The sequence below is a fragment of the Cyclopterus lumpus genome, chromosome 6, assembly GCF_009769545.1.
Source record: "Cyclopterus lumpus isolate fCycLum1 chromosome 6, fCycLum1.pri, whole genome shotgun sequence".
Classification (NCBI taxonomy): Eukaryota; Metazoa; Chordata; class Actinopteri; order Perciformes; family Cyclopteridae; genus Cyclopterus; species Cyclopterus lumpus.
The window spans coordinates 4,568,234-4,593,233 of NC_046971.1; the positions used below are offsets into that span (position 1 = coordinate 4,568,234).

Below are 25,000 nucleotides of genomic sequence, written 5' to 3' on the forward strand. Positions count from 1 at the left end.
CCCCCCCCCCCCCCCCTTCCCCCCGCTCTGCCCACAATGGGCCTCATTGGATTATGTTGGAGCAGGCTTTGTTAAAAGCTGGTGCAAATCTAATCAAGGGAGAGAGACCTCAATTACGCTCGCATGTACTTAAACGATCAGATCGCTAAAAAAAAAAAAAAGGAGGAGGGGGTCGGGCCAGTTTAGGAATGCCAACCGGCATAATGGCCGGTTCATTCGTGCTGACGGCAGCTCGAACGCTGTAGTTATGAAGATGTAGCGCTTACAGGTGGGCCAGACGGTTGAAAAGGACCCTTCTTTGTTGAAGAATGTAAAGACGCCAGTGGGGGAATAGTGTGCCGCTTCACCGTGATCTAAGGACCAGGTGGCGTCCCCCTTCGTAGCCCTGAGAACAACAGCTGAGATCGACCCTGACCTCCGACCTTCCGTGACCCCCGTGACAGTTAAAACAGGAAGCAATTATCCCAAACGTCAGCGACAGAAGGGCCACTGGTCCGAGGCAGTTGTCACCGGTAGAGATGAGAAGATGAAGGAGTTGCTGAGCGGCATCTTTATGGTGTGAGAAGATAAAGGAGAGTTCTCTCTGAGGGGGGAAGCTCGTGAAGACACGCTGACCTCAGGGTGATGATCTGGTTACGTTCGCCCACTAAATCTGGTCTGACGATTGGAAAACAAGGTCACCTGGGGGAAAACCTTCCCGTAAAGGAAATTACGAGTTCTCCTCGAACGTTGACTCATCGAAAGCGATCCGCAGATGCAGAAGAAGACCAGCGGGCCACCAGTTGACAACCGGTCGCACTGGCCACCTTCGAGGAGGTGGAGTTTGCCCTGAAGAGGAGCACGCATCCCCAATAAAGTAAACCCCTGGATAAATCAAGAGGTTCAAATATAGATCCGGAGGGCCCTGCTCTCCTCCTTCACCTCCCTTCCTCATCCCGGCCACGTGCATTACCTCATCAGAGGAGGATCTGCCTAAAGCCGCCAGCGGTCGCACAACAGACAAAAGCGCTCATCTCCAGGAAGCCGCTGCCGCTGCCTGTGGTTTTGGAGAGAGGAGGGAGAGAGAAGGGAAAAAGTGACTCAGCCCCCACGGCTGCCTTTCTTCTCCCAGCCGACTTAGGGATAAACGGAGGGGGGATAAAGCACAGAGGGTGGGGGGGGATAATATTTAGAGCAGGCCCCATTTCAAGGGCAATAGAAGAGAGAAAGTGGGGTATGAGCTTGGGTGGTTTTGGGAAGTAGCCACGAGGGTTCGGTCCATACCGTTTCTGGCGGAGCGCCTCGCACCGTGGATTTATGTGTAAGTGGGGAGGAACCGCCGCTGGGCCCCGGCCCTGCCTTAAAGCCCCGGCAACCGCCGCAGCTCCACGAGCCTCTTTCTTTTTTTTTTTTTTTATAAAAGCGAACCAGATGGGGGCCCTCAGACGGGGATGTCGATGAGGCGTGAGTGTGCAAAAACACAAACACACACGCATGCGAGCGCAAAACGCAAATAAATTGATACGGACGACGCCTGGGAAAGAAAACAACTGAATGCATAACGCACAAACATGTGTACATGTCGTGTACATGTCGTTTACATGTCGTTTACATGTCGTGTGCATGTCGTGTGCATGTCGTGTGCACTCGTGTGAGTCCAGGTTCCCACCGTTTAAAACGCGGCTCCCCCACCGAGGCTTTCTGTCCGCCCTCGGCCTAAGTGGACGTGTCATATGTGTGGACAAATCCGATCAATTAAGGGAGATGTCCGAGCTCAAAGGAGGGGGGGGCACAATAGCTCACTGTTACCGTAAGGTTAAGTACTGAGAAACTGCACTAAATTCTGTTAGCCGCGGCCCATTAGCGGCGGTGATTCGTCTTACGCTGCAAACGCAGTGAAGTTCACATGCAGAGTAAAAGACGCAGAGGCCGGACACTGTTTTTATTTTGTTTTGGGGGGGGGGGGAGCCAAACAGGTAACCTCAGTGAGTTCATTAGCTCATTAGCTCGTTAGCTTTCCCCAAATGGGAACGCCCGCTGCTTGCTGTCCGGAACTCTTTGCAAATGACTTCCGTTACAGCGACCATGCGCAACTGAAGTCTTCTCTCAGAGTCGTACTCGCTGCTACTCACAGACTACGGGCTTGATGTTCGGTGTTCCTACGTCTTTAAACGCCTCGCGGCGTTGGAGTAGCACACACGCCGGGGGGGGGGGGGGGGCTAAACGAAACCGTGATACTCATTTCCCCTATCGAGCTCTAGACTGGCGATAAACACAATGTGATCAATGCCGACCTGTTTCCAGACCGACTTAGTGAGATGTCCAGTGATGTGGGATCATCTGAAGCCCCCCCCCCCCCCACACACACACACTTCCTTTCAAAGGTCTTGTAAAACAAAGATGTCATAAATTGTTCCCGTCACGACCCGATCGGCACCCAATGGAGACTTTTGGTCCACTTGTCATCTCACCGCCATGTAATTAGATCCCAAAAAGACAATTGCATTTTAAAAAGACGCAGTAACGTGATTTTAAGTCTCCGGATGAATTTATGAAGTTAGGGGGGGTGGCCTAAGTGGCCTAAGTGCCCCCACCCACCCCGATAACGCGGGGCCAATTAGCCAGAGGAAGCAAATGGATGAAACCGGCATTGATTACCGTGACGTTTGGATTTTTTTATTGCTGTTCAATCGGGAAAATATTACAAAAGCATTAAAAAAAAAAGCATCTGTCGGCACACGTTAGTGGCTCCAGATCCCTTAAAAAAGAAGCTTTGTCTACTTTGTGATATCTTGTCACAGGTCAGCATAACCCCTTAATGGGGGTCTCGCCCCCCCCCCCCCCTGGGTGGGAACCATAACTCACAGATTGTGATACAACGGCATTTACACGAGCCATAAATCAAGCCTTTGAAACCGAACTCCTCCACCAGCCAGCGGGACCCAGATTATCGCCCCCCCCCCCCCCCCCCCGAACGGCAGAACACTGGGGCTCGTCTGTCCACTGCGTTGCCATCGAGGTTGCCAGCGAGGCCACTTGTTGACCCGGCAGTGACCCGGCTCAAGGGCCACTAGAGAGGGCCTTAATACGTATTCTTAAACAGGGGGATTAGCCAGATGGTCCGATCGCTCCTTTTTACTCCATCTGTACATTTCACATGTCGTCTCTCTGCTGAAGCCATCAAGGGCCCGCGGGCTTCATTTTGTGGCTAGTGTTACCCTACAGCACTATTTGACGTCCAGATATAATCTTTATTGCTCGCGGAGAGAAAAGTCTATTAAATAGAACATACTGTAGGTCCCGGCGCTGAAAGCTTCCTGGAGCGACGCCTGTGCGAGTCTTTTTTTTTATTTTTTAAAAGACCCCCTTTCTTCAGCGCAGTGAAAGCGGCCATTGAGGGGGGCCGAATACGAAACCGGAGAGGAGGTGAGACAAGCGCTCCTGTATGTGCCGAGGCAGCGGACATGCAACAGAGTCAGCTTCAGTTTTGTTAACGTGGACTAACACACACACACACACACACACACACACACACACACACACACACATATATACGCACGCACACACTTTGCGGGCTGCTGTTTTGCCCATGAAAGGAGCTGCTCCGTTAGCGCTCCGTTAGCTCTCCGTTAGCGCTCCGTTAGCGCTCCGTTAGCGCTCCGAAGGAAACGATCATGTGCTCTCTCTATATGTTAAAAAAAAAATGAAGCTTATTATCTGCCATTTTGGTGGGAGCACTCATCCAAAGTGCCAAACGGCACACAAGAAGCCGGCGGGTTCGTTTCAGGAAATGAAGGGAAACTCACAGCAGTAAGAGACTTCAACTCCCAACACCCTCTTCTTACTTGCGGATGACTTCAAAATGCATGAACGTCACCTGGAAGAGAGAGAAAAAAAAACACAGAGGGAAATCTATTATTATCATGTGGCTTTAATTTTAGCAAAAAGGGACATTTCACCCCCCTTTTTGCATATTTTTGTACATTTTATTTTACAGTCGTGGTTTTAACTTCATTCTCGCAAATGAAAGAGCAGAAACGCCGTTTCTGGGACAAAGTATTTTTTCCAAAATTGTTTTTTGGAGGCAGAAAACTGTTGTTATTATTATTATATTATCATAAATAATATCTTTAAGGGGACATTAACGCGTGATTCCTCCCCGTGTCAAATACAGGCTCGGAAATATTAGAATACGCGGCCCTCAGCTTGAGAACAACCTTCGTAAAGGTGCGCTGTATAAGCCAATCAGAGCAGACTGGGCTTTTCTTTTTGGGAGGGAGGGGGGATTTAAAGAGACAGGCGCGAAAACGGAGCGTTTCAGGCAGAGGTTGAATCCATGTATATTTAGACGGTATGAGAAAAATAATGTTTTTTTTTTAATGTAAATATCAATATTATAGTAGAAACCCAAAAATTCAAGTATGAACCTGTAAATAGGCACGTCGTGTCTCCTTAAAAACCCCAAACTCTCTGCGTGGCACAAGAGGTTTACGTGATTTTGGGTGAACCGACCCTTCAAAAGAGCGCGTTGCAATACGCATCAGGGTGCGTTTTAAATTCTTCAACATCCCGCTAACAAATTGGCCGAACAGAAGGTCCTGTGTGAAGGCCCCAGCGGAGCCAACAGAGGGTCAGTGTCTCTCTCGCGGAGCTCTTTAACTGCACGAACGCACAGCTTTGAAGTCGAAAATCGGTCTTAACGCAGTTCGTGATGCCTGATATTTTCTCTCTCTCCGGAAAAAAAAAAAATTGATTCCAATGAGATCAGGAGGGACAGCTAATCGTTCCTGGGCTGCCTGGTTTAAATAGCCCAGCTAACCTGGGGTCAGCTTTATTTTAGCCTCGCGCGCACACAAACAGGCAGGAAAACAAATAATAACATCAAACTGCCGACGGAGCGCTTTGAAGGCCTCCTGAATTGAGAAGAGGGTTTGCGAGCGAGTCTTAATTGAGAGTGGGAGGCGGCTAATTAAGTGGACGGGGAGAGAGACTCGGGTTCGCACACACACACAGAAGAACCACAACACACACACACACACACACACACACGGCAGCGTCGCTCCGACGTCGTAACGCAACGTCTAAACGGGCCTTTGATTCCACAATTTGAGGCTAATTGAGAACAACGAATAATAAAAAATTAAAAAAGGCAAACACATGTGTGATGTTTTATTCATGCCTTTATAATAAAAAATCAAATGATTCTCTCTCTTTTTCCTCTCGGGGCTCAAAGGGCTCTCGCATTAAGAGTAATCTTTGTGATAATGATAATGGGGAAACAAATAGTCGGCAGAAAAAACACGGCGGTGTGAAATATCCCTGAAAACACTTCTGTGAGCCTCTTTCTTTTCTCTTCTGTTAATTTTTTTCTTCTTCTTCTGGAGAAGAAGCAGCATTACCCAATAAAACATGGAGGAGCCAAGGACTCTCTTTAAAACCACCTTTTCAGCCGAGCGCCGCTCACACACTCTGCGGCTCTCGCCGACCCGTCTGAACACGTTCCAGATGTCGTCAGAACCAGTTATTCTGTTTCCTCCCCTTTTCTTTTCTTTCTTGTCTTTTTTTTCTGTTTTTTTTTTACCCCCTTCCTCTCCTCCCTCTCCTCTTCCCTCCATTCCTCCGCTCTCTCCACACGCCCTGCCACTCATCTGCAGATGGCAGATCTGACACCTGGAGGATGCTGGGTAATCAGAAGAGAGACAGCTGGCTGCCCAGTAGAGGAGAGTTGCAGCAAAAAAAACGCAAACGCACGGGCTTCTCTCTCACACACACACACACACACACACACACACACACACACACACTCTGACATTCGCACTAACCTACATGAATTCTGCACAAAACGGCTGGTGCGTTTTCTGCAGACAATGACGCGTAGAAATATATTTGTTTGAACAGTCTCTCTTTGTTAATATGTAGAATTGGGGCGTGGTGAAGATGAGTGTAACTAACTGTGCACACAATTTACCACTATAGAGTTCATGAATATAGATATATATTTCAGCGAAGACTTTTGAAGAATATTAACCCTAACATATTAACCCTCTTTCAAGCCAAGGCAAAGGAAGAAAAGGTCGTAAATTCAGTATTGTCATCTTTTGGCTTTAACAGGAATCATAAAGTCACAATATAAAAAAAAAGCGTTGTGCTCTTAATTTAGTTTTTCAAGCGATTTTTGTGAACCGAATATCTCCGTGTACAGAGCCTTGTGCATTGTGTGTGATGGGGGTTTGGCAAATATTATAGAGATAAATTCTCTTCCACCTCTGTGGGGGAGCTGACGGACGGGACCCCCGAGTTTTAAAGCCATCCCAGGCTCCTAAGCAGCTACCTTTTTGGCCCCGCTGTCCCCAAAATGACACATGTTACCGCTGCAAAAGCAAACTCGGAGAAAAAAGGGCCCTCTTCTTTTTGCAGAGCCGTGACGTCTAGCGAGTAACAAGAGAGGTAAGAGATACGCCGCACGTCGAGGAGACACAGCGTATTACGTCCGCCTGCACCTGCACAGTGAATGCCGCGCATTCAAACGGCAACTTTAAATATGCGCGGTCGCCGAGATTGTTGTCAAAAGCCACTTGTGCGGACGCACCGGAGTCAGAACAATGGATCTCTGTGAGACAGAAGCTCCCTCGATTGAGCCGCGCGCCACATGAGGCTCCGCGCTGCCGGCTTCCACGTCGGCTACGAAATACGCTTCCAAGCGAATCATACGGGCAATTAAACCAGAATGAGGTTCGCTTGACCCGTGAAAAAAACGGCGAGCTCGCAGGCGCACGTCGACTCTCGGGAAAGGACCGCCGGGGCCTCGTGTAGCAACTTATCCTCCGATTACCCGCTGATCTATTATTTTTACCGCATTTCACACGCGGTCGGTCACAATTTGACGGCGATAGACGTCGAAAACCCGAGACGACTGAAGGTTTCAACGCGATATGTTTGATCCGAGTTGGCAGACGTCGGTCCTGTTACCGCGGTGACGAAACAGGTTCATTTAGAGCTCGTTTGCTCTGGCTAATATGTTTGGGAGATAAAAAAAACGTAACGGCTGTCTTTGATTGCTTTCATCAATCTTAATATGTGACATCACAAAGTGATATATAATAAAATCATAAAAATAAGCAATATCTACGCATAGCCCAAGTCTCGTAATGGTGGAGAAAACCCTGCTGTTTAATCATGTTGGTGACATTATTATGTAAATAAACAATAGAGATTATTGAGGTCACAATAAGTCGGATAAGTTGACAACGCCATGTCCATACATCGTACGATCGTTCTAGTATAGGTGGATAACGTTAAAATAATCAAGGTCATGTCTCTAAATTATACAATATTCGTAACGTAAAAAAGGATCGAGGTCATGTCCGTACATCGTACGATAAGTCGATGACAAAAACAGATCTAGGCTATGTCCATACATCCTACGATAAGTCGATAATGTAAAAAGATCAAAGCTATGTCCATACATCGTACAATAAGTCGATAATGTAAAAAGATCAAAGCTATGTCCATACATCGTACAATAAGTCGATAATGTAAAAAGATCAAAGCTATGTCCATACATCATACAATAAGTCGATAATGTAAAAAGATCAAAGCTATGTCCATACATCGTACAATAAGTAAATAACTTAAAAAGATCGAGCCTATCTCCATACATCGTACAATAAGTCGATAATGTAAAAAGATCAAAGCTATGTCCATACATCGTACAATAAGTAAATAACTTAAAAAGATCGAGCCTATCTCCATACATCGTACAATAAGTCGATAATGTAAAAAGATCGAGGTCATGTCCATACTTCGTACAATAAGTTGATAACGTAAAAATGATCGAGGCTATGTCCTACATCGTACAATAAGTCGATAATATAAAACGATCTAGGCTATCTCCATACATCGTACAATAAGTCGATAATGTAAAAAGATGGAGGCTATGTTAATACCTCGTACAATAAGTCGATAACGTAAAAAGATCGAGGTCATGTCCATACATCGTACAATAAGTCGATAACGTAGAAAGACCGAGGCTATGTCCTTTAACTATCCTACTGGCTGAGGCGCACTGACCTTGCTCCGTGACACAGGACCTTGTTTGGGTTGAAGCTGATAAAACGCTTCCTTCAGGTGGGGAGAAAAGATGATGTTTCTATATAAAATGTGTTGTGGTTTTTGTTTGCTAAAAGAAAGAAAGAAGGAAGAAAAAAAAAGAAGCCCATGGCTGCAGCTATGCATGTGGGTGGGCAGACCGCCACACAGAACACCTTTAATAGGTGGAATGAGGGAAGGGGATGTTTGCATGAGTGAAAAGCCTTTGTGTTGCCTTCACAAAAGACCTAGGTGAACATTAGAGCGGCTTAAGTGACAACATGTATTCTCTCCTAAGTCGCTGTTAACATGAAATATCGCAACAGTAAAAGGGCAGGAGGGGAGGGAGAGGGTTGGTAGGGGCAAGCGCCAGCACATACATCTCAACCTCGCCCCTCCGCTCACTACCCCTCGGGAGATTACATTATGGCGCTCGCCATTGTCCCCGCTTCTTCAAGACAAAAGCCTGTTCCACTGTGCAAACAGCACGCCTTGGAAAGATTGTAAAAACAAGAGGCGAATGTCAAAGGCAGAAGTGAATAGGATCTCTCCCTTCTTTTGTCGAGCCGGTAAGGTATGCACAAACACATCGCTGCGTGACAGAGAAGAAAGGAGGGCCTTGTGGGGAAAGGAGACGGGGAGAAGAAGGAAAAAAAAAAAAGTTGGAGCGTCTTCGCATGAAAAGGCCAATACCGTGAGAAGTCGCCCGCCTGACTCCCGGGTTCTATAGAAGGAGGAAAGACCCCCAAAAAACACACACAGGAGGCTGAATGATGACCTATTGGTGCAGAGAGAGAGAGAGAGAAAAACAACTTTTCTGGAAGTTATTCTATTTTTTTAATTTTTTAAATGATCGTATTCGTCAGTAAAAGTACATTTTCTTCATTCGCCTGCAAAGTGATGTCAGACATATGAAGACCAGCTTCCACCCGTCCCGATGTCAACCCTGTCGCGACCCAAACAAGGCTTTAACTGTCAGGGGGGAGGGGGAGGGAGGGGTGGGGGGCATAATGAGGCCGACCTCCGGCTCCATTTTAATTTACAAGGCCAGCGCCGGGCCTGTAATTAATTGCCGCGTGCATAAATGTAAATGAGTCCCACCGGCGAAGCAGAGGAAGAGAAAAAAAAATTAAAAAAACGTCCGTCAGGCCGATATTCCAGCAGGGAGTAATCTGTGAGAGAGGTAAATGATTTAGAGGACAGCGCACAAATCTGCAGCTCCGTAAAAAACACTACGGAGAAGCTGAATGTGAAGTGGGGGGGTGGGGGGGGGGGGGGGGGGGGGGGGGGGGGCTTGGTCATCAGGAATGGTTGAAGATAATAAAATAACAACCCACAGTGGTAGCAATACATATCAAATGTTTTTAGTTCAATCTCCTCCACACACATGTGTCCAATTTGTATTCACAAGAGAAATCCAACACGACGCTGCTCTTTCTCGTTTTTTCTTCTTCTTCTAAAAGAATCGATACGCGTATTTCATAAAGCTCGATACGAACGTTTAACGTTTTTAAAAAAAAAATATATATATATATTTTTTTTATCATACATGTATAAGAAGCGCATTGTTTCTGCTTCTCGCCTGCGAAGTTCAATCGGAGGGGATTTCCACGGCCGGCTGGTTTATTGATCTGATATAATTTTTTTTCAGTCAGTGGAAAAACTCTCACTCTTGGAGCTGTTTAAAAAAAAAAAAAAAAAAAAAAAAGGTTAAATAATCCGAGGGTGCTATTTTAAGCGGCGCTGACACGTTTACACTCATTCGCAGCTGGATATGCAGCAGTTGGCTCACGTGGACGAGTTTCATAACTATGAATCGGGGTGAGGTGCTGACTAAAAATGTGTGGAGATCGAGCGTTAATTAATAAAACGGCGTTCCCCTTCGCATGTGAGGGGCTCTGGAGGTCATCATCATCATCATCATCGCGCACCTTCACCTCCACGGAGCTGCACAGCGACCGAGAGAACACATGAAATCAAAAAAAAAAGAAAAGAAAAGGGAGAAGATACGTTATGATTCATGGCCGCTACAGCTCTCATTCATAAACGTCCGGGTTGAGCAGCGGACACACTGTTCCAAGAGAGTCCACAGTGTGAGTCAACGTATAGGTGACACTTAAAGACACACACAACGCACACACGGCGGGCCACAATAGCGTCTTTATGACATAAGCTCCTTTTCACTACGGCGCTCCGCAAATGGGATTTTTCTTTTTTCCGAGAGCAGGCCTCCAGCAATAACAATCGACATCACAGGCCGGCCTACGTATGTTCCCCATATTAAACAGGGAGACCCAGTGTAAGCTGCTCGAGCATGAGACTAAACAGCTTGCTGAGGCAGCGGTTTCCCCCCCCCCCCTGAAAACAGCAGGCCCTCCTACGGGGGGAACCGTCCACTTGAGGGACTGTGGCAGAGGGCCATTTTATTGGGTTACACGCCGGCCGCCGGCCAAATGAACGACCTCCGACGATACAGTAGTGCGATTGTCCCGATTGGTGTTTTTGAGTTGGTTGTTGTCAAAACACACGGTTCATATTAAGACACGTGAACAGGTGGGTCCCCACGCACAATGCTGCCAACGATGCGATTAAAGTCTCGCCCATGTGTGTGTGTGTGTGTGTGTGTAACATAAATGTCAGCGGGGGGGGGGGGGGGGGGACCACGCGGCGCCGTCCGCCATACCATGTAGAGTGTGTTGGGTTACGTGGCGGAAACCCGAGGTCTGAGCCCAGTCAGCTGGATACCCGAGCCAGCGCCGCTTCCACCCTGTCCGTCATCAAGCGAAGCACACACACACACACACACACACACACGTGTGTGCTCGTCCAACGCCGTGTACAGGACATACGGGGGAAAAAAGAAATAGACATGAACCCCCGGGGCACCGCATCGCCACCGGGGAGCCGCGCGACGCAAGGAGGGAACCTCGTGCTCGCTCTCAAGAGCTGTGCGGTACATCTTCTATTCTGAGCCAGAAAGTAGATCCTCAGCTCTCTCTCTCTCTCTCTCTCTCTCTCTCTCTCTCTCTCTCTCTCTGCAGACCTCTATCTCTCTCCACCGCGAGCCCAAAAACACTCACCGCCGCCCCACGATGACAACGGGCTCGATTAAAGACTTCTTCTCGGCCCGCGGAAACCCATGGCAACGCCCTTGCGTGGACCAGCTGGTACGGCGACCCAATTGGATCGGGGCTCTTCGGTGGGTGGGTACCACGCTATCATGGCTACTTCACCGCAGAGGCCTCTGCCCCCCCCCCCCCCTCCCACTGAGAAACCCTGCAGCCACGCCCCATTACTCCAAACCACGGCGGGTTTTAAGTGGAGGTTAGCCGGCCTGCTTTTAGAGGAGGGTGACGCTGGATGGGCGGAGCCGAATATAAACTGTAAAAACAATGCACACGGAGGCTTGTTTGCAGCTGTTTCTACTGTGAGGAGATTATTTAACCCGTGTCACTCTACGATTGGACCTCACCGAATGGCGACCGACCGCTCACAGTTGCAAGTCACTAATTATAAAAAAAAGTACGTCACGAATCGGCGAGAGGGCCGTGCCTGAGTGAGTGAATGTGCACCTCTGTGTCCGTCCACGGCTTTGTCTTGCAAATTATGCTGAGGCGAACCACATAATATTTTGGTTTTCCCCCAATTATGCCTGCATGTGGTGCAAGGACGCCCCCCCCCCCCCTCCTCCCCCATGACTGTCAAAGGGGGCGGAGCCTCGCCAGTGCGAGGGGTTCTCATGGGACGTCGTCAAACCGGTCCCCGTCTCACATTTACAACGCTTTGTGGCGAACGCTTTGTGTTTTTGTTTTTCTGTCATCGCCATTCATATTTATACTGTACACGGCCACAATGTGTTTATGATTAAATTGTTTACAGGAGCGCAACATTGTTTGTCTGGGCCTCGATTCTGCTCCTACGGGGACCAGATTGCTGCATTTAACTTTGGAAATGCATCGAATCGAAGGTGAAGATTTCTGTCGCGATGAATGTCAAGGTCAGGTCGGTCATGCACCCACTTTGCATTATGGGAAATGTAGGTTTTTGGAGCTTTATCCCAACTAGGGAACTCAAAGTTAAGGTATCTGATCACAAGCTGCTTCGAATTGGACGATCGGTCCCTCACACGACCGCCTACCTTCTGGAAGTGAGACACCAAGTTGTCTCCTTTCCAGGCTTTTCATATCTTCAAACTACTTCAAATGACCACTTAACCTTGTTTACACAACGCGCCGCTATCAGGCTTTTTTGGTATTGAATAAAAAATGAGTCACGTTCGATGGCGAGCAAAGTAAATTCTCCTTTTTGTAAATTCAGTGGTTTATTTTTTGGGAGTTCAGCGTGGGCTTTTTTCCTCGTCGAACTCCCAGCTTTAAAAAACGGCGCCGTAAAGCGAGACATTATTGACCCCCGATTGGTAACGCACAGGCGCCCCGAGAGCGATTCGATCATCCGCGCGCGTTATCGTCGGACTCCATCCGTTGCTGTTGTTTGCAGAAAGACGAGTAAACGCGCCTCCCGGCATTCGTTTGATTGTACAAACTTCCAGGGCGCCGCGGTTTCACGACGAGGCGCCACGCCCTTCAGGTTCCTGAAACCAAACAAACCACGAGGGTGTGTTTGCCGACGACGTGCCATTGTGCCGTGTTGACTCTCTGCATTACGTTGAGCACACGGCAGGTTTCTCATTGAAGTCGTCTCTCATGCGCCGACATAGAAACAACTTTTCCGTCGTCTCCCCGTTTTGTTTTGAAGACGGACCGGAGAGGCAAACTGGAAGGAGCTGGAGAGGCTGGCGGCGCCGCCTCCTCGCGCGCGACTTCCACTCGTCTGTGAAGCGCGATTGCTGCCGCCGCCGATCCAAGTCCGCAAGTCCAGACTATAAAGAGCCACTTGAGTCACCTGGTCCCCCTTCCGTCTGGTTTGAGACCGCGAGTCTGCAGCCCGGAAACAAAGAGAGCCGACCGCAACACTAGAAATGTGCTGTTTTACGTGAATTAGACTGCGCCGAACAATTTTTCCATCCAGGACTCCTTTCGCTCTCTCTCTCTCTCTCTCTCTCTCTCTCTCTCTCTCTCTCTCTCTCTCTCGATGTTTCGTTTTTTTTGGCTGCTGCTCGTCAAGTGCAAACCGAGGAAAAAAAACAACCCAGTCTGAATTATGTCTTTTTTACGATGATTCGGCCTCCTTAGAGTGAAACAATAAAGTCAGAATGACGGGGTTTCCATGACCGAGCGGCAGTGACTAATAACTGGTGGCAGCGCGTCTATTTTACAGTTAACATCAGAGAATCTTTAATAGAAGAAGAAGAAGAAGAAGAAGAAGGACCGACATTCATATATGAGAAAAACTTTATTGCGATATAATTTGTTTGGGGGGGCGGGGGGGCTTATTGAAATCCAGATGCTGCCCTCCTCTTTTTTGTGTGTCCTATACTTCTAATAAAAAGGAAACAGCTGTTTTGGGGTGCAGGTCAGCGAGAAAATAAGAAAATAAAAAAATAAAAAAATAATAAAATACTGGAAAAGTCAACGTGATTTAGTCCTCCTTTCTTTCAAGAGGACTTCCCTCTCAGGACGCAAGAAATACTGGAACTTTTGACTCGGCGAGATGAACAACAACAACAACGTTGCATAAATCGTACGGCGCCGCCAATCACGATCTCGTAAAAGTCTTCAGTCGAGTGTGGATTTAAGCCCCGCCCCCTTGTTATTTTCCCTCCGGGCAGGACGCCAGCTCTGCGACTGTGTTCACACCCCAGCAGCCGTCATTTGTCAAAAGCTCTTGTGTAAACCACACATTCATAAATCTTACTCAATCCCTCCTGCAGGTACATAATGGCCATTGTTGCTGTGACACACGCCCCCCGACGCACCGGAGAAAGAGGCCGAAGGAAGAGGATAAACTTCTTGAACTCGAGGATAAACTTCTACGGGGACTCCGTGTGTGTGTGTGTGTGTGTGTGTGTGTGTGTGTGTGTGTGTGTGTGTGCGTGTGTGTGTGTTTAGAGGTGATGCTGTTGCCACTAAGAGCTGGTGTGTCAGGTGAGCTCTTATTCTGAGTTCTGGAATTGGGATGGCGGGGAGCAGGTGCCGGAGGAGGAAACGAGGACGCCGTTTCCAAGGTTATGGAACAGAGGAGGGATCCGCGGAGCAGTACGCCCACCCAGCAGGACACACACACACACACACACACACACACACACACACAGAGCCAAGAACATACATGGACATACACAGGGCCCGGTAAAGACACACATGGCAAGGACGCATCATAAGAGGCAGAGAAATGCTTTTGTATTAAACACACCTCAGTGTGCACAAGGACATGCAATCACACACACATGCATTGGTGGTCTACACACACACACACACACACTTATAACATACTTACATGCATGGAAGAACCTCTTGACGGTTTTGTTTTTTGTGGACAATCATTAAAAAAAAAGAATCTCCAAACATGCACACATTAATACAACACACACACACACAGACACACACACACACGGACACACACACACCTACGCTTGCGTCGTGGTTTTTGGAAACGTACGGGCGTCTGCCAGCGTGCTTCCAGGGCTCGTTCTCCGGGGGCCTCGACCTTTCTTTTTCTGCAGCAACACTGCAATTTGGGTGTGCCGTCGGGTCACCGATAAGTACAGGCTGACTGATGTGCACTCGGGACGCAGGAGAAATACTTAGGGAGAAATATTTAATTTATGTTTGCACAACTCATGTCCAATTTGGGGGGTGGGGGGGGGGGGGGGTCTTTTTCAAACAAATAATTAGGGCTCAGCGGATCGGCCCGGGCTTAAAGATGGTGGAGCGACGTTTCTTTCCCCCGAGAAGGTAAATGTCATCTTAAAAAAAAAATATATATATATATATATATATATATATAGAAATAAAACACGGGGGTCAGACGGGAGACAGGAGATGATAAAAATTTATAAAACATGACGCTTCCCGTAACCGTGGTTATTTATTTCAAAAGATTCAAGAGCATTCCTTCACCTCCTCTGTTCAGTCTCTCCCTTCACGTCTCTCTCTCTCTCTCCCTCTTTCTCACATCTCTTAATCTTCAGTTTCCTCCGACTGCTCTTCCCCCTCTCTCTGACCCTTAAGGGGGTGGCACCCTGGGGTGCCCACGAGTCCCTCGGGGTGCCACCGCCGGAAGGGGCACCAAAACAAAGCTAAGGCGTCGCTGGAGGCGGAGGAACAATTTATTATTTTATAGAGTGACATTTTTTGTTTGGTAAATGTTTTGTCGTTTTTTTGGTGTGTTTATGCCATCGGGACGTGGTAAGAAAAGTGAGAAGATTTAAATGAAAAAACATTTATTAAAAAAATCTATATTTGTGAGGCTTCAGGCCCGATAATGAAGAAGCATTTATTATTATTTTTTTTTTAATTGAGCGGATGAACCTGTGATATTATGAGAGGTGAAATAAAAAGCAGAATGTAACCTTTAAAATGAATAATAAGAGACTATAAGAGGAGAGAAGAAGAAAAAAAAATGTCCTTCTAATAAATTCACATTGAATGTCTTTCATTCATTAATTAATTCAATTGATCCACAGTAACAAGGAGGCCTTTGTTTTTTAACGCCCCATACATTTAATACACGATTCAATCATGCTGACGGGGTCCTTCAAGGACCACACAGTGACCAGAAGAAGAAGAAGAAGGAGGAGGAGGAGAAGAAGGATGCAGGTCTCCCTCAGACAGCCCGGGACAATGTGCTGACTTGGCATCCTAAATATAAGTCTGCCATTTGGACACCCTAAGGCCACTTTACCTTATGAGGGAGCTTCCACCCGCAGCACCTGCTCACAACGAAATGCCACAGGAGATCAACTTCGGCGACCCCCCCCCCCTCCCCCTCCCCCCCCTACTCGGATTGTTTTCAGACAGACACTCTCACTTACAAGAGAGAGGGAAGAGGAGGGGGGGGGGGGGGGGGGGGGGGGTCTATAAATTGTCCTGCCACCGTCAGGAACAATTAAACCACTTGTTGGAGGTTGTGATTCAGTGCGCCGGCCCCCGCGCGCTGTGCAGGTCCGAACTGGAGGCTCTGACAAGCCTCTGAATGGCGGAGTGATTTGAATGTGCACACGAAATACAAATAATTTAAAACTATGTCCAGCTGATGCTGCTGAGGTTGCGCCAAACTCTCCAAATGCGCAAAGGGACCCGGATGCAACGCGCTTTGAGGCGCTCCACAAATCAGACGAACAATTGTGAGTTTCCTCTCTCTCTCTCTCTCTCTCTCTCTCTCTCTCTCTCTCTCTCTCTCTCTCTCTCTCTCTCTCTCTCTCTCTCTCTCTCTCTCTCTCTCTCTCTCTCTCTCTCTCTCTCTCTCTCTCTCTCTCTCCCTCTCTCTCTCTATCTCCCCCTCTCTCTCTACCCCCCCTCTCTCTCTAAAAGCTCCTTATCTGCAGGCGAGCAGCGGCTTATCTGAGAGGTGTAGTGCGGCTCTACATACGGGGAACACCCTGAAGTGGCTCTATCGGTGGCTCGCAGGCCGGTGGTCGCGCGCCTTGTCCTCCCGTAACCCCTCGCGCGCATGAGACGCTGTCCGAGCGTCAGCCTCCTCACTCCGGACAACAACAACAACAACAACAACAACAACAACAACAACAAAAAGAGCCGTGTACCTGCGTGCATGGCTCAAGTTCACGCGCCCCCCGGTGTAACTTCACGCGCATGCCCGCGCTGCCTGTCACTCACACGTGAAATTGACACCTTTCTTCTTCTTCTTTGAGCACCCAAAAAGAAGGAAACTCACACGTGAATGGCTGCACACGGTCCGGTCGTCCCGCTGCATTGTGTCCTAATGGGTCCGTTTTCGGGCCCCGAGGTCTATTTTAATTTATGACTCACGCATTTGTCTGGGGTCACGCGCCGTGACCTCTGCGGGGAAAGTTAACTTTGGCCTTAAAGACGCCCCGCTTTTCTTTTTTCTCCCCCCCCCCCCCCCCCCCCCCCCCCCCCCCCCCCCTTCTCTCTCCTCTCTCTCCCTCCGACACAGTCTATTACTTCTCTCCGGTATATTCCAGGACGTGACACCGGGGCTTCGTGCAGCCTGTCCCGCAGAGCGCTTTGAGCTGCGCTGAACCGGAGAAGAAACTACCGGAAGCATCACCCCCAAAGACCCCGGTGGGTCCGACTGGGATGCCTTCAGGAGACCTCCGGTTTTTTTTTTTAAGTGCTTAAAAAAAATGAAAGCTGCAGCTCTTTAAAGGTCTTTTCATTTATTATAACAATAAACTTTTTGAGTGTGTGCATGACTCTAAATGTCTCTTGAAGGGCTCTGAGCCCGTAGAACCGGTTTTCTGATGGACCAGAACAAGTTAAGCGGAAGTTTCTGCTTCTTTTTTCTTCTTGCACATTATATAGTTGAATATTCCGGGGCTGAAATTAACCGAGTATATTTAATTTGGAAGTAAAAAAAACCGTAAAGCTCAAACTTGGAGGATAACAAAATAAATAGAAATGCATGAACTATATAACACGAGTGTGGAAGTCACATATCTGCTCACACCTGCAGTGGTTTGCACGAGCACAGATTTTATGGTACAATTGCATTTCTTTTAGCACCTCATCAGCTCCAAGATGAGTCTCAGTGGATTTGAGAGGGGCAAAAATAACAACCACGGTTTCGGTGTGTTTATTATAAGCGTACTTTTGTTTATTACAAGGGGGAATAACTGATCAATCTAATAATGTGCACGTGTGTCGTCGACAACTAATAATAACTACAGTAGAGTTAACTCGTGCCAGACTTTTTTTTAATTTGTTTTGGTTATTGTTTTATCATAAACTTCGTTTTTGAGTCAGTTAAAACAGCCATAAATTACTCTCCAGAATATGGTTGTTACTTTTTGTTCTTCTTTTTTTTTCTTCCCAACAACACCGTAAAAACTTTTTTTCTAAACCATAAAAGACACAAACGTCATCTGTGCGTAACTTTTTCTGCAGGTCACGTGGGGTCGACGGAGTCTAATCGCGGTCCCAACTTGCCGGTTCAAAGACCCCGGACTCACCCCCCCCCCCCCCCCCCCGGACCCCTCACGCTGTCATTCGCTGCGTGTTTGCCCCGCAGAGACAACCCGGAGTGCGCGACGCCGACTCCTCGCGCACGCATGCACGAGCTGCTTGGCTCAAGAGGACCACGCCGATGCAACAGGACGTCTTCTTACCTGGATTCACTGGCTCGGCATCCGCTGCCTGTGTTTGTTTTTTTCCGGTCAAAACTTTTTGGGGGGAGATCGTTGCGTGGAGGGGAGGGGAGGGAGGGGGGGGGGGGGGGGGGGCTGGGGGGGTACACCGATGATGGAGAGCCTCACGCGCGCCGAGACCACGGAACGGCGAGAGCAGTCAGAGGAAGCCTCCTTCAAGTCCCGTGCGTAAAGTCACCATCATGGCTGGAGCGGGGTCCGGGGGACTTTTGGGTTAACTCCTCCGGGTTGTTTGCGCCCCGGCTCGGGATCGCGAAGTGGAATAAAAACGCGTGGGCGTCCGTCGTCGTCGTCGTCGTCGTCAGGGGTGATAGTGAGCGCGAGCAGCTGTCATCGGGAGGATCGATACTTTTTAATTTATTTATTTTTTTAAAGAAAAAAAAAAGTACTTGGAAGTTATTTCCCGTCCGGCACCGTGTGGAGGTTAAGTGAGAGTGCGGGGCAGCGACGGGTAGAGAGGCAGAGGCAGGATAACCCCTCCTCTCTCTCTCTCTCTCTCTCTCTCTCTCTCTCTCTCTCTCTCTCTCTCTCTCTCTCTCTCTCTCCCTCTCTCTCTTTCTAAATGCGCGTGTTGTTCATGAGAATAAAAACTGTTTACATTTTCCTTTCTCTCCCCTATTCCTCATTCTGAAACTTTTTTTCTGCCGTGCGCTTTTTCTACCTGTGTGCGTGCGCGCGCGTGCGTGGTCACCTGCTCTCGGCGACCACTTTTAATACAGTTTGAATAAATTAGGCCTATATAGCTTGTATTGTTTTTATTACCCCCCCCCCGTATATAAACGTGTCACAAGTGTCAGAAATCAGCCCACATTAAAACACACACTGAGCCTTCATGTTTGTTTATGTTAATATATCTATTTTTAAATATAGCGTGTTTTTTTTTTAACAGTTTAACCAAATGAGTTGAACAAATGTTCTCTGTGCTCATATGTTTGCATGATGTTAGGACGGAATGTCTCGTTCAAATGCACACACACACACACACACGCACACACACACGCACACACACACACACGCACATTGTTACAGTATGATTGGGAATAAAAATGAGTGTGTGATCTCCTCTTTTATGACGCATAATAACCCATAAATCGTAAAGTCTTCAAAGTTTGGATTATTCTTAATTTTTTTTTGCTCCAGAAAACAAAATTCAGTTTATTGAACAAAATAATAGAGTAAGTTATCTGACCTCACCTTGATTCACAGACGTGTTCATGCCAATCATCGGGACTAAAAGCCTCGACGATCGGCGTCCTTCAGAGCGCGTTATGACACTCACTCTTCCGCCACCTTTTGGTGGTTTTAATGCAGGCCGTCCAATAAGGAGTTCTTTTTTACACTGTAAAACTAAACAAGCGACAGCTTTGGGGAATATGTATATATAGCTAAATGTAATTAAATAAGAAGAGCATGTTGAAACTGCTTTTAAAAACAAGGTAAATATTTGTAATTTACTGTATTTTATTTGCACTGAAATTGTGCTCGACGTTTTTATATATGTCCCTTTAATTACCACAATAATTGTTTAAACTTTTTTGGGGGTAATTTATCTTTTATAAAGACGCCATTGTGTAAAGTACCTGTGTATTAAATGTGCCAGGCTACATACATAACCTTGGCTTGCTCTATTATTATTATTGTTATTATTATTATTATTATTATTTATTCCGCCAAACAAGCCTCAATGAATTAATCCAAACTATTTTGTTGCAAGAATTTGCATTTCTCTAAAACCATGCATTGCTGAATTGAGAAAACACATTTTCCATTTAATTTTAATTTAATATAAAATCTGCTTCAGAGATGGCCATTGTGTTTTAAATCACACGTGTGATTAAATTCTCCTTAGTCCTTTTTTTAAAGAATGCCTCTTGACATTTACAAGGACATTCAAACATTAGCCAAATAAATAATTTAATTTAATTAACAATTTAATTAAATATGGAATACTTGCTGAAGGACACATAGCTATCTCTTTGTAAATACACATGGTCTACATATATTCCAAATCATCTTGTTTGTGCTTTAATTAGAATAGGGCTGTTTTTTCATTCCACATGGGCCACTTCTGAGCATATATATATATATATATATATATATATATATATATATATATATATATATATATAGTTTGATACACCTATCCTCTAGTTAAATATAATGTACAAACAATATAATATACTAATATGATGTATAAGACATTATTCTGTTAGTGGCAATGATGAATAACAGTTTTTTTCTGTTTTATGGGTGACGTAACGCATCCCACCTGTGGGTGGCAGCAGAGCGGTCGGGCACTGACCGACTGCAACACATATAAACGTAGAGGAAGACGAAACCGGAAGTGGCGACACGGAGTTGTTGTTGACAAAAATCCAGCTAGCCCGTTGCTAGGTGGCATGCCATTTCATTGACATAGTTCATACTAACGCACAATGAGTTATCCAGAGGACAGGCACGGGACCAAGCGGCCGGTGTCCCCGAGTGACGTGAGTAGAATAATTATAAACTGGACCCCGGAAATGAAAGCGGCGGCGTTATGTAGCCGCAGCTAGCATCACATTAGCATGTTTGTTAGCGCTATTCTTTTTAATGTGTGTGTGTGTGCAGCGTGAAACTCAAGTTGACTCCCCTTTTTTATAGGTCGTCTTAAAACGTTACTCCTCAACACACTTCACACGTTGTATTAAATTAGTTTTTAAAATGGGCTCGGGGGAGAATTTGTAGTCCTAAAACAGGGGGGGGGGGTCTATTGACTGGAGGGGTTTCATCCAGCAGTGACTGGGCGTCACAACATGATCTCACTGCAAAGGACCGACTGAAGGTGTATTCTTGTAATTGTAAATGGTAATAAATGTGGTGCAACATATATATTTTTGAACAATGTGTTGTTGTTTTTAAATATAACTTTTAAATGTTGTGCACAACCAATACAATGATACAATTCAATGTATTTTGGAAAGCCCAAAATCACAGAGGGTTTCACGTCCTCTGTCCTTAGACTCTCACATCGGTGCACAACCCTGCATTTCTGAGTCAGCGATGCTTACTGATACAAAAGGCAACATATTTCCTCAATATTATTTTTAAAATAAACAACATCAAACGGGAGTCATCGACCCCTCTGGTGTCAGAGGAGCCACTCATTCTACGGTGTTGTGTTTCAGAGGATAAAGGGACGAGCATCCATCTAGCGCTTTATGAAAACATAACCAATCGTGTAAATAATCAGATCACGTGAGCATTATGTGATAACGATGTTTCATCCTTGGCAGGACGGGCCCAGCTGGGCAGGAGCGGATCTGGGAAGCAATGAAAGGAAGCAGAAGTTTTTACGTTTGATGGGCGCCGGCAAGGTTTGTTTTGTTTATTTCAGAGTGCATTAAAAAGATAAAGAGACGTTTAAATTAGTTTTTGAATGTGATTTTCTTTCCTTCTTTTGCAGAAAGAACCCACGGGACGCCTCGTCATTGGCGACCACAAGTCCACGTCCCAGTTCCGCAGTGGTAGGCTTCTTCCTCTGGCTTTTGTAACATGTTTGTCCCGTTCACTGTAGGGACCACGTCCAAAACTACTGTGTCTTTTGCTGCCTCGTACTTTACGCCCAATGCGATTTAACCCGGCTTCCCCGACCACACATCCGCCGCACAGATCTATCCTCGCATGGATAGGCCTGTAATGGCTGGGTGTGCCTGCTGTGACTGGTGTCTCCTCTGCAGGGAACGAAGACAAGAAGATGAACGAGCAGCTCGAGATGCAGTACCAGCAGAGCATGGATGGGAAGCTGTCGGGCCGGAACCGGAGACACTGCGGCCTGGGTTTCAATGAGGTGAAGGGGGGGGGGGGTCAGGTTTAGTTTATACACTCGTACTGCTGGATGTTGATTACTTAACAGACTTTCTTTTGCCGTAGTTTTCTAGCGAAATGACGTCAGAAACGTGTTTGACTTGTAGTTTAATACACACTTCATGTTCATTTTGCTCTACACCAGTTTCCTTCTCTTTTACAGTCAGAAATATCGTGTAATATTTTCTTTAATATTTATTAGTGGAAACTAACTCTTCGCGTGACTAACTTTTCACAAGAAAACTCCTATTTTTTTTTGTAACTGTTGCAATATTGCATTACTAGAAATCACTCCTAATTCCAATAACTACTATGAAGCAGGGGAAGTTAATTTATGCAGTATGATTTTTATATACAAACCATTTTCAGAGAAGGTAGTTTCGGATGTGTCCACGAGGTGGATACTGATGATTGTTTCAGGGTTTGAATCCAGAAGTCTCACTTTGATGTGCTGCTTCACCTTCTCAGCAGAACATTCCTGGATGAGCCGGCAGCAGGAATGATGTAGCACAAGTATTATTGTTGTTGGACAAACAGAAAAGAATAATAATAATAATCGTCTTTCTCGTGCTCTGCCTCCCAGCCTTCCCCAGAGCGAGACTCGTTGCCCCCCCCGCCGGTGGACGGCCCGTTAAAAGACCCGGAGCCGGAGAAGTCCACCGGCGAAGAGAAACCCGCAAAGGCCCGGGACGAAGGCGGCGACCGCGACCCAAAGAAACAGACCTCAGACCAGGCCGAGTCCAGCTCGGACAGTCAGGACGAGGAGCGGGAACGTGGCGGCGACGGCGCGGGGGGGAAGTCGTCGCCGGCGGCGGTCGTCGTGCGGGGAGGAACTCGTTTTTTGTAAATCCCTCCCCGATTTTTGTACATTTTGCCGTTGTTTGTTTAACTGTCGGCGCTCGGCCAATCGGCCGGTCTCTTTTTTTCGCTGCGTGGAAAACGGGTTCTCTGCGCTCGCCGCGGGGCCACTTCCTGGAGGGCACGTGGTTGAGAGTGAAGGCCGCAGGCGTGAGAGAAAGAGTCGGCTTTTTGGTTTTGAGTCGTGGTCAAACGGTCCCATTTTTACTTTGAACATTTTAACTGCGTCGGCCACGATTCCTGTGGGAGGAAACGGGATCGCTCGCCACTCAGCATGATTGGTTTACACATTGTACATTTTGTGAACTCTTGTTTTGAAAACCAATAATAAAAAAAAGAAATAAGAAAGGAAGCGTGGGTGAAACATCAACACTTTCAGACAAAGGAGCTGGTTTCTATGTGTGTTTCTGCATCATGAATCCTTGTGGACGTCTTTATTGATAAGGAGTCTGAAGTCTCTGGTGTCTTATAACCAATCACAGCCCTCGTCACTTAAGTCACTCTCCAAGGAAAAATCTTATAAATGAAATGCGGTATAAACATTTTTTTTAAAGTCCTTTTTGGACGCCATCTCCAATGAGGTTGTTAATTTGTGTCGACGCTAAATATCTCACAATAACAGCATGAAGACAGTGAAACCAGTCACACCAGTCACACCAGTATACATCAGTATTCAAATGGAGCTCTTGAACATCTTGGAGATGTTTGGGCGAATAATGCAATTAGTAAAAATATCTTGAATAGCGAAACTGGTGGATGAGGCAGAACATGAATTCATAGGAATGTCTTCTACATTTGTGTATATATATATATATATATATATATATAATTTTTTCCCATCTCAAATCAAGATTTTCATTGCGATGGTTGCAAACCAGTTTGGTAATTAATAAACTGCGTCATGAACCTCGAAGCCTAAATCCCATCAACGAGTCGACGTCCTCCGTCCACAGAACTGGTTCCACATCTGGAGGCGTGGCCTTCTCCCCCGTTTGTGAACGTTCCTCCATGGCGGTGCGTCTCGACTTCCCACGAGGAAGATGCTGAGGTGATGAAGGTGATGAAGATGATGAGTCACGAGGGTGATGACGTGAACTCGTGAGGATACCCAGACATCCTCACGATGGAGGAGGGGCTTCCTTTACACAACGACTGGCTTCCTGTCCTCAGCTTTAGGGAACGTTTGGCTTTTAATATACCGGTACGTATATATATATATATATAAATAATACATACAAATAAATATATATATATATTCTGTGGAAAGCATCGTGCTTTCTCTCCTTACAGGTTTCCATGGATCGTGGTTTTATCTGGACCCGGGTCCTGCATCCTGCTGGTCCTGCCCGACACAACCTGCTATCACCAATATTATTATACCATATCCACTACTTATGTTTTGGTAGTTGTAACTTCTTCATCACGTTCATTCTGGTCACATGACATCTGGGGGGGAGGCGGGGTTCTTCCTGAACCAATGTGAGGGTCAAAGGTCACAGGATGTGTAAAACCCTCTTGAGGCACATTTCTTTAAATAAATTGAATTGAATTAATTTTCTCTTACTCTGAAAGGCGTGTAGATGCATATGTAATGAATGTGTGAGTAAACATCACCCGCCAGCCAATAATATTCAAATCAACAATCAAATTAATATTATGCCCATAAAATGATAATGATAAAAAAAAAAAAAATTTACTTTATGCTAAATATTTTTTGTGCAACTGAGAAACATTTAAACAATTAACAAATAATAAGGGGAGGGACACCAAATAATTAACTTGTTTTAATTCATATTATATCACGATGCATTTGAGTTGATTGACAGGACGGTGATCGTTGCTCTTTAGAAAAATGTACAGTAGAAGTTGAGTGAACAGTGTAATAAATATTGTTCTCACGTGAAAACATTCCTCCTGCAGTTGGCATTTCCTCTTTCTTTTCACTCATAAAATCTACAAAAACAGCTAATTGCAGATTTTAAAATA

At 46.3% G+C, this 25,000-nt stretch overlaps 3 protein-coding genes across 15 annotated transcripts in view; 1 reads left to right on the forward strand and 2 right to left on the reverse strand.

Annotated features, from left to right (window-relative positions):
• The window catches only part of LOC117731954 (transcription factor SOX-6-like), a 63,856-nt gene extending 45,491 nt beyond the window's left edge, over positions 1-18,365 (reverse strand). The window contains exons 1-2 of the mRNA XM_034534536.1: positions 18,272-18,365; positions 3,786-3,856 (exon numbers count right to left, since the gene is read on the reverse strand). The gene's annotated coding sequence lies outside the window, so the exon portion shown is untranslated. The remainder of the gene's footprint in view (positions 1-3,785; positions 3,857-18,271) is intronic.
• Positions 18,366-20,622: 2,257 nt separating this feature from the next.
• Positions 20,623-23,401, forward strand: c6h11orf58 (chromosome 6 C11orf58 homolog). The gene is made up of 5 exons (XM_034534360.1): positions 20,623-20,799; positions 21,586-21,666; positions 21,756-21,816; positions 22,030-22,139; positions 22,740-23,401. The coding sequence occupies exons 1-5, from the start codon at positions 20,746-20,748 to the stop codon at positions 23,001-23,003; spliced, it is 570 nt and encodes a 189-aa protein (XP_034390251.1). The 5' UTR covers positions 20,623-20,745; the 3' UTR covers positions 23,004-23,401.
• Positions 23,402-24,783: 1,382 nt separating this feature from the next.
• plekha7a (pleckstrin homology domain containing, family A member 7a) overlaps positions 24,784-25,000 on the reverse strand; it is a 97,634-nt gene continuing 97,417 nt past the window's right edge. For all 13 annotated transcript variants that reach the window (XM_034534276.1, XM_034534277.1, XM_034534267.1 and 10 more), the window contains one exon: positions 24,784-25,000. This exon is cut by the window's right edge and continues 322 nt beyond it. The gene's annotated coding sequence lies outside the window, so the exon portion shown is untranslated.